At 36.8% G+C, this 16,611-nt stretch overlaps 1 protein-coding gene and 2 pseudogenes across 4 annotated transcripts; 1 reads left to right on the top strand and 2 right to left on the bottom strand.

Annotated features, from left to right (window-relative positions):
* The first annotated feature begins 75 nt into the window (after positions 1-75).
* LOC116138979 (ycf20-like protein) lies at positions 76-2,090 on the top strand. 4 transcript variants are annotated; one of them, XM_031424652.1, is made up of 2 exons: positions 76-224; positions 703-2,088. In XM_031424652.1, exon 2 carries the CDS (start codon positions 744-746, stop codon positions 1,209-1,211), a length of 468 nt encoding a protein of 155 aa, XP_031280512.1. In that variant the 5' UTR covers positions 76-224; positions 703-743; the 3' UTR covers positions 1,212-2,088. The 4 variants fall into 4 exon arrangements, with proteins under 4 accessions (XP_031280512.1, XP_031280514.1, XP_031280516.1 ...); XM_031424654.1 differs by having other exon boundaries at positions 80-224; positions 708-2,089; XM_031424656.1 differs by having other exon boundaries at positions 85-220; positions 708-2,090.
* A 2,964-nt stretch (positions 2,091-5,054) lies between these two features.
* LOC116138953 lies at positions 5,055-5,920 on the bottom strand (annotated as a pseudogene).
* A 4,407-nt stretch (positions 5,921-10,327) lies between these two features.
* On the bottom strand, positions 10,328-12,599 carry LOC116138976 (annotated as a pseudogene).
* Positions 12,600-16,611: the final 4,012 nt, after the last annotated feature.

The following is a 16,611-nucleotide window of genomic DNA, read 5'->3' as shown; positions in this document are numbered from 1 at the left end:
GTCACTCAAACTTTAAATTTTTCGTGGAAAAGAAAAAGAAATGATATTGACATTCCCACAAAATAGCCAAAACGGACCGTTTCGAGGATAAGACTAACATTTGAAGTCACACAAAATTTTGCCCGGCCCGATTCGCTCCGCAATTCATTTGCCCTCCATCGCTCTGCGTGATCGCCAATGCAAACCATACTTCTAATACAAGAATGGCTGGTTTCTAGTCGTAGGTATCATGCTTGAACTTCGTTTCGTTTATCATTTATAAGTTTTTTCTTCTCCTCAATTTTGAAGAGAATTTTGTGTGTAGTTTCTTGCTTGAATCTTTTTAATCGATTGAATAGTTTAGAGCATTCAGTTGATGGGTTTTACTTTAATTTCCAATTCTGACGGGTTGTTAATGGCGTGAAACATTCACTAGTTGCATTGATTTAGTGTCACTTAATATTGTTGTGAAAAGTATTTCAGATTATGAGAAAAAAATTAAAATATAAACGTGTAATTAATCAGAATTAATTTCATCCAAAGAATTTGAAGTATAAGACTTATTCGAGATTGCGGCATTTGTATCACTTTTGCAGCTAACTAATGCAATTTATATGTTTTTATATTTCGTTCTGGTTGATGTATTTTTTGCATTCTTTGTGAAAAAGGTTTCAATCTAATCTAAGGTTAACAGGGAGTTTATGTTTGGTTTCATTTGTCCAGGACAGCTGATTTGATAGCCGGTTTTGATGAGGAAATTTTAAATGGCACATTCCATGAGTTTTGTCTCTACCACAAGTCTACTTAAATTTGGGTGGGCAACTTCAACCAGAGTTTCTCATCGCAAATTCGGTTTGGTTTCACAATCTTCAACTGGATTTCTTAGCATCCGTGCTGTGCAGGAGAATGGAGGGCCACGACGACTGATTGACATTATAAGAGTTGTGCCGGAGCTCTCGAGGAATTACTTTCGGAGTCCCTCTAGGAGGGCACTTTTTGGAGGAATCTCCTTGTTGGGTGGCTTTTATGTAGCACAGACAATCTCTCTGTCATTTGGAGCTTTAGGAGTCAATGATGTGATCGCTGCAGTATTGTGTGTTCTCCTGACGGAATATGTAACAAGGTTTTATTACAGCCAGCCAAAGGTAACTTTTCCCCTTGCTCTTCTCAATAACTTTAAGATGGGTTTCACATATGGTCTTTTCATCGATGCTTTCAAGCTTGCAAGTTAATTATTACTTGAAAAGCCATTTTGTCACTTTTCTCTGGGGCAACAACATTTTATGTCTGCAAGAATACCATGGAGAATTTGTTTTTGTAAATTTCTGTGCTTGTTGTGTTCGTTAGTATAATTCATAAGGTATATGTCCTTAACTTGATGTTTCACGCTCTATTGTTTCACTTACTTGTTTGCAATTACTTGTATCGTTGTAAGAATTCTCATAGCTATATTCAGAAATCCTCTCTTGGAAGTGACATTGTGGGAGCAAAAATTCTGGTGATTGAAATTGTTATCTTTGTATGCTGTTGTTGTAATCTAAAACAGCAAATGTGTTGACATAAGTAATTTATTCTCCCCGTATGCTTGCTGACTGGTTTTTCTTTGTTCAACTTCCATCCAAGGGCTGCTTTAGTAGATTATGAAATTCCTGCTTTATACTGCATTCATTCCCTGCCTTGCTCCTCATCCTCTGCCCACTTAATGGAGGGAATGGAACTTTATTAAATGCCATTTATGATTTATATGCAAATTACTTAGAATATAATATGACTTACAATGACTCGTAATGTGTTTGGTTCATTTTGGGAATAAATCTTCCTGTGCTCTTTATGTTATTTACCTCTCAGATCCATGCAACAGCAATACTTGTCTTCATTTAGCTTTTAGTCATATGCGATTCCTGCTGTTACTGCCAGTGCCAGATCAATATTGCAAGGTGCTAAGTTGTGCAGCTTGTGGGACTAGTCAAGGGGTCTTAAGTTGCTAATTTATACATTGATTTTAGAGATTGGAGCTTGTATGAAGATTGAAATTAAGGATTACATATGTCACACCAAATTATAGGTTTTGTTGATTTTTCAAGTATTGGGAAGCTGTTGATGAAGAAGTACGTCCTATAGGATGGTCAGGCTGAAAGTCAAATTCCCAGAATGACCTGTGATTGCCCTCAAATTTTGATAGTAAAATTTTAGTTCAATTATTTTGTCGTTTAGTTATTGCACTCTTAAATCTGCAGATCTGCACTCATCTGCATATCCAAATATTTTGGTTTCAGTACACATAATAGTAATACAAGCACCAGTAAGAGGACAAAATGTTCGTTTGTATAACAAGGTTGATTGATACTAGGGCAGGTGGCTCTATTTGCACACCTAAAACTCCTCTTTACACCCCTTTTTTAATAAAAAATTATATACTAATATATATTTTGCTTAAACTTACATCTTGTTTTTCATTAACTCTTCTTTCTACAATGAACGGCTTCTTTAATCCAGATTTCCATTCTAGAAAAATAATCAATTTTGAATCAAATTCTCAAAACTAATATGTATTAAGCACCCACTTTGATAGTCGGCCCAGGGAAAAAGAAACACACACACAACACACACTATATATATATAATATATAATATATATATATAATTTTTTTTTTTTTTTTTTTATGACCAAAGTGTCCGGGTTAGCTACGCACACCTCGATTAATCTTGTGGGACTCTGAAACTATCGGTCGAGTAAAAATTTAATGACTATCCCTATTAACAACTAAGGATGAAATCGAACTAGATCTCTTGAGTAATACACCTAAGATTCTTACTAACACCTCGATCACCCCAAAGTAATTAAAAAAAAAATATTTACAACCAAATCAGTGCCCATTTCTTTAACGTTTAAAAAAAATTCTTATATGCAGTAAAAAATATATAATAAAAATTAAAAGAAAGTGATAATGAGGTAACTCAGTTAAGTAACATCCCAGCATCCTTACAGAAACTTTTTAAGAAGTTGATGTCAGAACAAATGATGGTAGAGGGCAGGGATGAAACTAACCTACTTCAGAGGTGTCTTCGCAAGGGCATAGCAGTTTATGGTGCTTTTATTTATGCACTCCAGCAGACAATTATAATTATACGTGATTGATTAAAGCATGTAGAGATTAGTCTGGAAGAAATATTACAAGAACTGACTCACTGTTTTCACTAAACAAAGTTTATCTCTTGGACGCATGTGAGTTTAACACCCATACAGATTTTACTTTGGTTTCATTAATCCCAAATATGAAATTACGTTTATAGAGGAATCTTATATCATCAATAGCCGTTTCCATACTGCTAAATCCCAAATGGATTTAAAAGACAATCTTGAGGAAATATATGCTTAAAACGCAACATTCAAGAACGATAACAGTGAGAATTCCATCATCAAACTTGGAAAAAATTCAATACAAAATCAAAATCCAGTTTATTACCGTGGCATAAGCCTATCAGACACAACTAGTTAAAACTGTTACTTATCACCAACCCAAACATCAACACTCACCAGCATCATATATATATATTACAAGACAAACCCATTTGAAGCTAACATGAAACTGGTGCTATTCACCGCCATGTTTACAACACAACATAATACTACAGATTAGCAGAAAATATTTTCATGGGTCTCTCTGTCCGAACCCTCCATCAACTATGATGTTGTCTGGTTCGAACTTTCAACACACGAGTGAGGATTTCAACGATGGGGCAATTGAAATATCTTACATGATGCCCAACGGTCAATGACCCAGACACAGCGAAATCAAGTTGCTCCTCACCAAGACCAATTGTTCGGTTCTCTTATGTGGATGCCCAACATCTTGGATCCAATGGTCCCTCCTGCTCTTTAACTTCAGGTCTTATGTTCTGTTTCTCTCAACTGATGCCCAGCAAGGAGAAGAATCAGGCACTGTAAGAAGCTCCTCCAAGCTAGCCCTTGCATGATAGGTTAAAGATATAATTTAGATGAAAGTTCTAAAGAACACGATGGAAGTTGAAAGATAGAAAACTCAATTACCTCCATTAGTTGATCTAGTCTGGTTATATTGGTTGAACGATCTGCTGAAATACCTTGCTCAAAGAGAACAGTGCCAAAAAATGCAAAACTTGGCATTGAGGGTACAGCCACAGGAGAAGTGAATTCCAAGGTATTAGAATCGTGGGACTCAGAAAGAAAACCTAGCAGAAGCAGAACAAGGTGTTGACGGCTCTGCTAGAAAGAAGAAAATGATGTTCGCATGTGAACGCAGGTGATCAGCATTGGAAACAATAGGTGATGAGTTCCACTACCAAAGCTGATGTCCTGTCCTGATATAAATGGGTAGAGAATGAGCCACTTCTAAATCCCATTCCTGACAACCTTCAAAGTTGTTCCCATCTGATACTTCAGATCCAGTATGTCATCTCATCCATGAATGTCTACAGAGTAAAGAAAATATGTCAAAAGGGAACATCTGCAATAAGTAAGAAGAGATAATTTCTCAATTATGGGCCTAACCAGCACTAGTCATGTTACAAGTAACTAGCCTCAAGTCATACAAATTACCACAGCAGGGGTAAAGTAGTACATCCAAACAAGAAAATTGTAATACAGCAAGAATTATTAATAAAAATAATTATAGAGTTGACAGTCTCAAAAATTATCTCCAATAAAATATTTTCTGTGTCACAAACACCACACTAAGGAGTGAGAGAGAGAACTACATTCTAAGATGGACAAAAAAAAGAAAGGGCCTGCTTGAATGTGATCTCCTATCTTTGTAACAAAGTTCTCATATAAATGTCCTATGTGATGCAATAATCTCAGACATATAATTCTCTTTCCTTCAAGAATCTAACCATTTTTTAGTTTTTCTAATAGTGAAACAGTGAAGAAAGAAATTAAGAATCTCCCAATTTTACCAGAATCCAGAACAGGATGTTCTAAGAAATGGATTTCCAGCATAAAAGTTAGCATCCACCTACCTAAAACCTGTGAGCAGTGAGCCTCTGAGAAGGATTCAAGAAAGCATCCCTGACTAGTTTCTTTGCAGATCAGATAGTTTATCCCAGGATTTGATGGAAACGTAGATCGGCTGCCCTAACAGCATCAAATATCCGTGACTTAGTGTTACCCCAGAATGGGGCATACCACTGAGAAGAATGTATAAAATAACGCCAGCACTCCAAACATCAGCAGCTTGATTGTAGCCCCCGGTCAATACCTCAGGAGCTATATAAAATGGACTTCCAACAGTTCCATGCAGACTCTGCCCTGTTTGGCCAAAACCAATGCATAAATCACAAAACACCTTGAATTTTACTGGGGACAAAATTGACATGAAAAGGAAACAAAGTATATATAGCTTTACCAGGCTTGATGTAGGTAGCAAGACCAAAGTCACAGTTTAATTGGTGAGGATGAGGCTTTGGTAGCCAAGAGAATGTTCTCGGCTTCAAATCTCTATGAACAAACCAATTCATGACAATATAGAACAACTTGCATCAAAGCAAAGAGAATCCTAGCTCCTGCTTCAGAGAATGCCCATACTTCTCTACACTGGTAGAAAAGTTCCCCTCCAGCACAAAACCTATACCAGATGCACGAGTTTTCATCCCTAAAACTGCCTGAGCACATTTGGGTGACCTGATAACCTAGTCATTATTAATCTCAAGCTTACACTCCGTGCATCATCAGAGTCACTAATCTATCTTTGTTAATTGATTTGCAGGCAAACACCTCTCAGTCACTTTATCAGAGCAAACCCTAATAACACAAACTCCAACCCAACTGCGCCCCAGAATGAATCGGTCTTTTAAATCAGAGATCTCGTTAGCTTGCAAAATGGTTTCAGTTAAGGTTGCCGCTTATAACAATTACAAGGTTGCCAAGATGGTTCCCTGCTGCTGTTGCTCTTGGCAACAGCCATGCCAATTTGTTCCCAGACCAGCCAAAGAATAACAGAAGAATCTCAATTTGCTCAGACAAATAATTGCAGGCAAAATCCTAGGCAAACACCCTTTGAGAACACGTGTTGTGTGTGAAGAACCAACTAATAAAGCTAAATGCGCATGTTAAAATTTAAAAAAAAAAAAAAAAAAAAAAAAAAACATATACTTCAGGGTCTGGATTGAAACAACAATTAATACAAAAATACTGCAAAATAGTAATTTAAACTTACAAAAGTACGTGTCAAGTCAGTAATAATTCAAAAAACCCCATAGACAAAACGAAAGTTTCTCACACACATCCATCTATGAACAAACAAAAGTTTCATCTTTCGCTTAGGAAAGTAATAAAACCCTAAACATCAGAAACCAGCAAATCAGCATCAAAGGTTATAAGCAAACAAAACACTCATTACCATCTAAAGCTCCTAGATTTACAAACAAAACAAAATCCAACACTAACCCATAAAAATTCACCAGAAAACAATGCACCTCAGATCCAAAAAACAGACATAGAACAACATATAAATCATACCCACATTCCCAAATTCACAACAAAACAAATTACAAAACTAAGAAAAGAGAAACAGAAAAAAGAACCTGTATAAAAGAAAGTGAGAGACACGGAGAAAGAGTACGTTGGAGCAGTGACTGAACTCTCCAACAAAACTCCCGTCCTGGGCTCTCGTTGGTCCTTACAGGAGTTTTTTGGATATGTTGTTCGGGGTTTTGTAATGTAAATTTAAAAAGCCTTTACATTTTGTTCTTCCTCGGACGTGAAAACAGTTTAATTTAGTTAAACAAGATTTTATGTTCATAAATACTAATTGACGTTGTTATAAACTTCTTGTCGTGGTTTAAGGTGTAGGTGTCTAAAGTCTACTCGCTTGTTTACCTAAAAAGTTTTTGTACTCGCGGATTCAACGCGAGTACATAAACTTTAATAATTCATTTTTTTAAGAATTAAATGATAAATATTCTGAACCTAATACAGCAAAAAATTAATTTAACCGAGACTCTTAAAGTTAACTATCAATAATATCATCTTTGATAATAGTTGTGATTATTCAAATCAATAACTTTGAATATTTCAAGAGTAAACGACATATTCCCACAAGGTTGACGAAACCAATATTAGATCATTGGTTTCATTTATTTCAGATTTTCACAATTAAAATAACAGTACTATAAATTTTTATGGTTTAGAGGGTGCAATTACTATAATGCCTTAACCTAATTAATAAATTTTTAGCCCTAGATTAATAGAATTTCAAAACTTCCATTTATTTTCAAATTATATCGAAAACACCCTCGATCACCATACGCCCTGTCAGAAACAAAACCGATCTGGGTGTTTCAGAAGACGGCGAACCCCCTGGTCACCTCCATACCTTCCTCGTAGTCCGTCGTCCAAAACCCTCTGGTTCCAGACTCATTTGCCCCTCTAATCGCCGGCACCGTTAGGCTCAGGGCTTTGGTGTCTTCACAGGATTCGGTCAATTCGCACTGTGAAAATCTAATTGGACACCACCAATGCAAACACGTCCTCAAACTGTAAAACCCTATGTCCCTAGAAACCGTTTCGTGCATTCGCCGGGTCGAGAGTTCGTGTTCATCAACTGTTTTTCGTTGCCATGGCTGGAGATCGGTGAGTGATGAGGGGTTGTGAATGGTATGGTTTTGTAGAGGGGAGGATGAGGGTTCAAATGGTGGTGACAATGGTGATTTGGGTGGAAGAATCACCAGAAAAGAGCAAAAAACGTCGGGAATAACAGATGCTAATGTGCGTCGGAGGACTGTTAGAGGTGGTGGTTTGCTAACGGGCGTGACCCATGTAAAATGACCAATTTACCTCTTTATGTAACATCAAATGTTTTTCTGTCACTTTAAAGGTGAAAATAAGGAATAAATGGAACCAATGGTACTAACTTAGGATTTCGTCAAACTTTGGGTGGGAATATGTCGTTTACTCAATATTCAACCCCTTAAATACGGGGTGGGATTATATTTCACCAACGTCACTCAAACTTAAATTTTTCGTGGAAAAGAAAAAGAAATGATATTGACATTCCCACAAAATAGCCATAGAATGTACTAATACAACACATCATAATAAACAATACAATACAGCACATTTAAAAAAGTTTCAAACACAATTTACCTCAACATCATTGAAACAAGGCAAACTGGACTCTTCCATATTCCGTAATTTCATACACAACTAATACCAGTTTTCACGTTCACGAATCTAGTTCACAACAGTCGCCAACAAATATTATCTATCAATTATTTTGTATTGTAACATATATTCAATCCAAAATAGAATATGAGACTAAATGAATATATAAAATAGGTCAAAAATTCTTTACCTTAACAAAAAATTCGGAGCTTTAAAATGTTTGATATCCTTATTTTCGTTTCTTGGTTATCTCTATAAAAAGAGGTCTTGCTGCTGCTGCTTGGCTGTTGAGGAAGAAACTAGCGTCGAAGCAAGAGGAACACAACACGCAGACGAACGAGAAGAGAAGAAAAACAAATAACGCAGACGAAGGAGAAGAGAAGAAAAACAAATAAAAATGAAAGTTTTTTTTTCCCCTTATTATTTCACGTAAAATTTTGGCGTTTATTTGTAAAACGTATTAGACAAGCTATTCATTTTTATAACAAATTTTTTTTTTTTAACAAAGTATGGATGCCAGTCCATGTAATGCAGACGGCCGTCCATTTACAAGGGACGACCGTCCACACTAGATGGACTAGTGTCCATTTACAAGGGACGACTGTCCACACTAGATAGACTAGCGTCCATATAGAAGGAACGACTGTCCACACTAGATGGACTGGCGTCCATATTATGTCCATTATATTTTAAATTTTTTTTTTTTTTTTAAATTTCACAAACGATGGACGCCAGTCCATCTCATGTGGATGGTCATCCCTATAAGATGGACAGCCATCCATATAATTTGGACGGCCATCCATATTAATTGGACGCCCGTCCCTAAAATTTGGACGAGAGTCCATTGTTTTTTATTTTATTTTTAAATACTTTTTATGAACCCTCGTCCATTCCACTATGAACGGCCGTCTAAGAAGTATGGACAGTCGTCCATTTATGTGAGTGTTCTATCGTCCTACATGACGACGTTCGAGTCAGTTGTCACGTATTTCAATGCAAATGTTCGGTACCATCTTTCGGTGGATATAGCATTTTTGAAAAAATAATTTCATGTACCAATGTCCAATGACAGGATGAAAAGAAAAACACACACACACACACCATACATATATATATATATATATATATATATATATTTTTTTTTTTTTTTTATGACCAAGTGTCCGGGTTAGCTTACGCACACCTCGATTAATCTTGTGGGACTCTGAAACTATCGGTCGAGTAAAAACTTAATGACTAATCCCTTAACAACTAAGGATGAATCGAACTTATGATCTCTTGAGTAATACACCTAAGAGTTCTATCGAACCATCGATCACCCAAGATAATTAAAAAAAAATATTTCACAACCAAATCAGTGCCCCATTCTTTTAACAGTTTAAAAAATAATTCTTATATGCATGTAAAAAAATAATAATATAATTAAAAGAAAGTGATAAGGAGGTAACTCAAGTTAAGTAACATCCCAGCATCCTCTACAGAAACTTTAAGAAGTTGATGTCAGAACATAAAATGATGGTAGAGGGCAGGGATGAAACTAACCTACTTCAGAGAGTGTCTTCGACGGGCATACAGTCTTATGGTGCTTTTATTTTATGCACTCCAGCAGACAATTATAATTATTACGTGTATTGATTAAAGCATGTTAGAGATTAGTCTGGAAGAAATATTACAAGAACTGGACTCACTGTTATTCACTAAACAAAGTTACTCTTGGACGCATGTGTGAGATCACCACATACAGATTTTACTTTTGGTTTCATTAATCCCAAATAATGAAATTACGTTATAGAGGAATCTTATATCATCAATAGCCGTTTATCCCTGCTAAATCCCAAATGGATTAAAAGACAAACTCTTGAGGAAATATAGCTTAAAACGCTAACATTCAAGAACGATCAACAGTGAGAATTCATCATCAAACTTGGAAAACTTCATTATATCAATCAAAATCAGTTTTATACAGTGGCATAAGCTATCAGACCCAACTAGTTAAACACTGTTACTTATCACCAACCCAAACATACATCACTCTCAGGCATCATATATATATATTACAAGACAACCATTTGAAGCAACATGAAACTGGTGCTATTCACCGCCATGTTTACAACACCAACATAATACTACAGATTAGCAGTAAAATATTTTCATGGGTCTCTCTGTCCGAACCTCCAATTCAACTTATGATGTTGTCTGGTTCGAACTTTCAACACACGAGTGAGGATTCAACGATGGGGCAATTGAAATATCTGTACATGATGCCCAACGGATCACTGACTCCAGACACCGCGAAATCAAGTTGCTCCCTCTCACCAAGACCAATTGTTCGGTTCCTCTTACTGTGGATGCCAACATCTTGGATCCAATGGTCCCTCCTGCTCTTTTAACTTCAGCTGTCTTATGTTCTGTTTCTCTCAACTGATGCCCAAAGCAAGGAGAAGAATCGGCACTGTAAGAAGCTCCTCCAAGCTAGCTCTGCATGATAGGTTAAAGATAATTTAGATGAAAGTTCTACAAGAACACGATGGAAGTTGAAAGATGAAAACTCAATTACCTCCATTAGTTGCATCTAGTCTGGTTATATTGGTTGAACGATCTGCTGAAATACCTTGCTCAATAGAAGCAGTGCCAAAAAATGCAAAACTTGGCATTGAGGGTACAGCCACAGGAGAAGTGAATTCCAAGGTATTAATCGCTGGACTACAGAAAGAAAACCTAGCAGAAGCAGAACAAGGTGTTGACGGCTCTGCTAAGAAAGAAGAAAATGATGTTCTGCATGTGAACCAGGTGGATCAGCATTGGAAACAATAGGTGATTGAGTTCCACTACCAAAGCTGATGTCCTGATTCCTGATCATAAATGGGGTAGAGAATGAGCCACTTCCTAAATCCCATTCCTGACAACCTTCAAAGTTGTTCCCATCTGATATTCAGAACCAGTATGTCATCCTTCACCATGAATGATCTACAAGAGTAAGAGAATATGTCAAAAGGGGAACATCTGCAATAAGTAAGAAGAGATAAATTTTCTAATTATGGGCCTAACCAGCACTAGTCATGTATACAAGTAACTAGCCTCAAGTCATACAAATCCTACAGCAGGGGTAAACGTAGCTACATCCAAATCAAGAAAATTGTAATACAGCAAGAATTATTAATAAAAAATAATTATAGGTTGACAGTCTCAAAAATTATCTCCAATAACATATTTCTTGTGTCACAACACACACATAGGAGTGAGAGAGAGAACTACATTCTAAGATGGACAAAAAAAAAAGAGGGCCTGCTTGAATGTGATCTCCCTATCTTTGTAAACAAAAGTTCCTCAATAAATGTCCTTAGTTTGATGCAATAATCTCGACATATATTCTCTTTTCCTTCAAGAATCTAACCATTTTTTAGTTTTCTAATAGTGAAACAGTGAAGAAGAAATTAAGATATCTCCCATATGTTACCAGAATCCAGAACAGGATGTTAGACATGGATTTCCAGCATAAAAGTTAGACATCCACCCTACCTAAAACCTGTGAGCAGTGAGCCTCTGAGAAGGATTCATAGAAAGCATTCCCCTGACTAGTTTCTTGCCGATTCAGTATGTTATCCCAAGGATTTGATGGAAACGTAGATCGGCTGCCCAACAGCATCAAATATCCGTGACTTAGTGTTACCCCAGAAGGAGGCATACCACTGAGAAGAATGTATAAAATACGCCAGCACTCCAAACATCAGCAGCTTGATTGTAGCCCCGGTCAATACCTAGGAGCATATAAATGGACTTCCAACAGTTCCATGCAGACTCTGCCCTGTTTGGCCAAAACCCGAATGCATAAATCACAAAACACCTTGAATTTTACTGGGGCAATAATTGACATGAAAAGGAAACAAAGATTATATAGCTTTACCAGGCTTGATGTAGGTAGCAAGACCAAGTCAGCCAGTTTAATTGGTGAGGATGAGGCTTTGGTAGCCAAGAGAATGTTCTCTGGCTTCAAATCTCTATGAACACCCCAATTTCATGACAATAAGAACAACTTGCATCAAATGCCTAAGAGAATCCTAGCCTCTGCTTCAGAGAATCGCCCATACTTCTCAACTGGTAGAAAAGTTCCCCTCCAGCACAAAGCCCATCACCAGATGCACAGAGTTTTCATCCTCATAAACTGCCTTGAGGTCTACGACATTTGGGTGACCTGATAACCAGTCATTATTTCAATCTCAAGCTTTACACTCCGTGCATCATCAGAGCTCACTAATCTATCTTTGTTAATTGATTTGCGGCAAACACCTCTCCAGTCACTTTATCAGAGCAAACCCTATAACACCAAACTGCCCCCAACCCAACTGCTGCCCCAGAATGAATCGGTCTTTTAAATCAGAGATCTCGTTAGCTTGCAAAATGGTTTCAGTTAAGGTTGCCGCTTTATAACAATACAAGGTTGCCAAGAGGTTCCTGCTGCTGTTGCTCTTGGCAACAGCCATGCCAAATTCTAGTTCCCAGACCAGCCAAAGATAACAGAAAGATCTCAATTTGCTCAGACAAATAATACTTGCAGGCAAAATCCTAGGCAAACACCCTTTGAGAACACGTGTGCTTGTGAGAACCCTAATAAACATGAATGCCAAAACAACAAACCCTTACTCCCAAAGCTAATAATTGTCCTGAATCTTGATGGATCAACCGGATCTGCAGTAAAATTAAAAAAAAAAAAAAACATATACTTCAGGGTCCTGGATTGAAACAAAATAACAAACAAGAGCAATTCACCAATATATATAAACATATCATTTGTTTTACTGCAAAATAGTAATTTAAACTTACAAAAGATACAGTTCAAGCTCAGTAGATAATTCAAAAAACCCCATGAGACAAAACGAAAGTTTCTCACACACCATCCCATCTATGAACAAACAAAGTTTCATCTTTCGCTTAGGAAAGTACATAAAACCCTAAACATCAAAACAGCCCAAATCAGCATCAAAGGGTTATAAGCAAACAACACTCATTACCATCTAAAAGCTCCTAGATTTTACAAACAAAACAAAATCCAACACTAACCCATAAAAATTCACCAGAAAACAATGCACCTCAGATCCAAAAAAACAGACATAGAACAACATATAATCATACCCACATTCCCAAATTCACAAACAAATACAAACCTCACATCATATAAAAACTAAAAAGAGAAAAAAAGGAGAAACAGAAAAAGAACCTGTATAAAAAGAAAGTGAGAGACACGGAGAAAGAGTACGTTGGAGCAGTGACTGAACTCTCCAACAAACTCCGTCCCGTGGGCTCTCGTTGGTCTCCTTACAGGAGTTTTTTCTGAATATGTTGTTTCGGTGTTTTGTAATGTGAAATTTAAAAAGCCTTACATTTCGTTCCTTCCTCGGACGTGAAAACAAGTTTAATTTAGTTAAACAAGAATTTTATGTTACAAAAATACATACATTGACGTTGTTATAAACTTCTTGTCGTGGTTTAAGGTGTTGGTGTCTAAAGTCTACTCGCTTGTTTACCTAAAAGTTTTTGTACTCGCGGATTCAACCGCGAGTACATAAACTTTAATAATTCTATTTTTTTAAGAATTAAATGATAAATATTCTGAACCTAATACAGCAAAAATTTAATTTAACCGAGACTCTAAAGTTAACTATCAATTATTCATCTTTGATAATAGTTGTGATTATTCAAATTCAATAACTTTTGAATATATTCAAGAGTAAACGACATATTCCCACCCAAGGTTTGACGAAACCAATATTATATCATTGGTTTATTTATTTCAGATTTTCACACTAAAATAACAGTACTATAAATTTTTTGGTTTAGAGGTGCAATTATATAATGCCTTAACTCTAAATTAATAAATTTTTTTAGCCTAGTTAATAGAATTTCAAAAATTACCATTTTATTTTAAATTATACGAAAAAACACCTCGATCACCATACGCCCTCGTCAGAAAAACAACCGATCTGGGCTGTTTCAGACGACGTCGAACCCCCTGGTCACCTCCACCTTCCTCGTAGTCCGTGTCCAAAACCCCTCTGGTTCCAGACTCATTTGCCCCTAATCGCCGGCACGTTAGGCTCAGGGCTTGGGTGTCTTCACAGGATTCCGGTCAATTCCGACTGTGAAAATCTAATTGGACACCACCAAGCAACACCGTCCTCAAATCTGTAAAACCCCTATGTCCCTAGCAACCGTTTCGTTGTCATTCGCCGGTCGAGATTCGTGTTCATCAACTGTTTTTCGTTGCCATGGCGGAGATCGGTGAGTGATGAGGGGTGTGAATGGTATGGTTTTGTAGAGGGGAGGATGAGGGTTAAATGGTGGTGACAATGGGTGATTTTGGGTGGAAGAATCACCAGAAAAGAGCAAAAAACGTCGGGAATAACAGATGCTAATGTGCGTCGGAGGACTGTTAGAGGTGGTGGTTTGCTAACGTGCGTGACCCAGTTAAAATGACCAATTTACCTCTTTATCGAACATCAAATGTTTTTCTGTCACTTTAAAGGTGAAAATAAGGAATAAATGGAACCAATGGTCTAACTTAGGATTTCGTCAAACTTTGGGTGGGAATATGTTGTTTACTCAATATTCAACCCCTTAAATACGGGGTGGGATTTATATTTCACCAACGTCACTCAAACTTTAAATTTTTCGTGGAAAAGAAAAGAAATGATATTGACATTCCCACAAAATAGCCAAAACGGACCGTTTCGAGGATAAGACTAACATTTGAAGTCACACAAAATTTTGCCCGGCCCGATTCGCTCCGCAATTCATTTGCCATCGCTCTGCGTGATCGCCAATGCAAACCATACTTCTAATACAAGAATGGCTGGTTTCTAGTCGTAGGTATCATGCTTGAACTTCGTTTCGTTTATCATTATAAGTTTTTTCTTTCCTCAATTTTGAATGGAATTTTGTGTGTAGTTTCTTGCTTGAATCTTTTTAATCGATTGAATAGTTTAGAGCATTCAGTTGATGGGTTTTACTTTATAGTTTCAATTCTGACGGGTTGTTAATGGCGTGAAACATTCACTAGTTGCATTGATTTAGTGTCACTTAATATTGTTGTGAAAAGTATTTCAGATTATGAGGAAAAAATTAAATATAAACGGTAATTAATCAGAATTAATTTCATCCAAAGAATTTGAAGTATAAGACTTATTCGAGATTGCGGCGTTTGTATCACTTTTGCAGCTAACTAATGCAATTTATATGTTTTTTATTTCGTTCTGGTTGATGTATTTTTTGCATTTTGTGAAAAAGGTTTCAATCTAATTAAGGTTAAAGGGAGTTTAGTTTGGTTTCATTGTCCAGGACAGCTGATTTGATAGCCGGTTTTGATGGGAAATATAAATGGCACATTCCATGAGTTTTGTCTCTACCACAAGTCTACTTAATTTGGTGGGGCAACTTCAACCAGAGTTTTCATCGCAAAATCGGTTTGGTTTCAAATCTTCAAATGGATTTCTTAGCATCCGTGCTGTGCAGGAGAATGGAGGGCCACGACGACTGATTGACATTATAAGAGTTGTGCCGGAGCTCTCGAGGAATTACTTTCGGAGTCCCTCTAGGAGGGCACTTTTTGGAGGAATCTCCTTGTTGGGTGGTGTTTATGTAGCAAGACAATCTCTTGTCATTTGGAGCTTTAGGAGTCAATGATGTGATCGCTGCAGTATTGGTGTTCTCCTGAGGAATATGTAACAAGGTTTTATTACAGCCAGCCAAGGTAACTTTTCCCCTTGCTCTTCTCAATAACTTTAAGATGGGTTTCACATATGGTTCTTTCATCGATGCTTTCAAGCTTGCAAGTTAATTATTACTTGAAAAGCCATTTTGTCACTTTTCTCTGGGCAACAACATTTTATGTCTGCAAGAATACCATGGAGAATTTGTTTTGTAAATTTCTGTGCTTGTTGGTCGTTAGTATAATCATAAGGTATATATCCTTAACTTGATGTTTCACACTCTATTGTTTTACTTACTTGTTGCAATTACTTGTATCGTTGTAAGAATTCTCATAGCTATATTCAGAAATCCTCTCTTGGAAGTGACATTGTGGGAGCAAAAATTCTGGTGATTGAAATGTTATCTGTGATGCTGTTGTTGTAATCTAAAACAGCAAAAGTGTTGACTAAGTAATTTATTCTCCCAGTATGCTTGCTGACTGGTTTTCTTTGTTCAACTTCCATCCAAGGGCTGCTTTAGTAGATTATGGAATTCCTGCTTTACTGCATTCATTCCCTGCCTTGCCTCATCCTCTGCCCACTTAATGGAGGGAATGGAACTTTATTAAATGCCATTTATGATTTATATGCAATTACTTAGAATATAATATGACTTACAATGACTCGTAATGTGTTTGGTTCATTTTGGGAATAAATCTTCTGTGCTCTTTATGTTTACCTCTCAGATCCATGCAACAGCAATACTTGTCTTCATTTAGCTTTAGTCATATGCGATTCCTGCTGTTATGCC

The sequence above is a fragment of the Pistacia vera genome, unplaced genomic scaffold (assembly GCF_008641045.1).
Source record: "Pistacia vera cultivar Batoury unplaced genomic scaffold, PisVer_v2 Contig345, whole genome shotgun sequence".
NCBI lineage: Eukaryota > Viridiplantae > Streptophyta > Magnoliopsida > Sapindales > Anacardiaceae > Pistacia > Pistacia vera.
The sequence above is the reverse complement of the archived record's forward strand: the minus strand, read 5'-3'. Positions and strand labels throughout refer to the sequence as shown.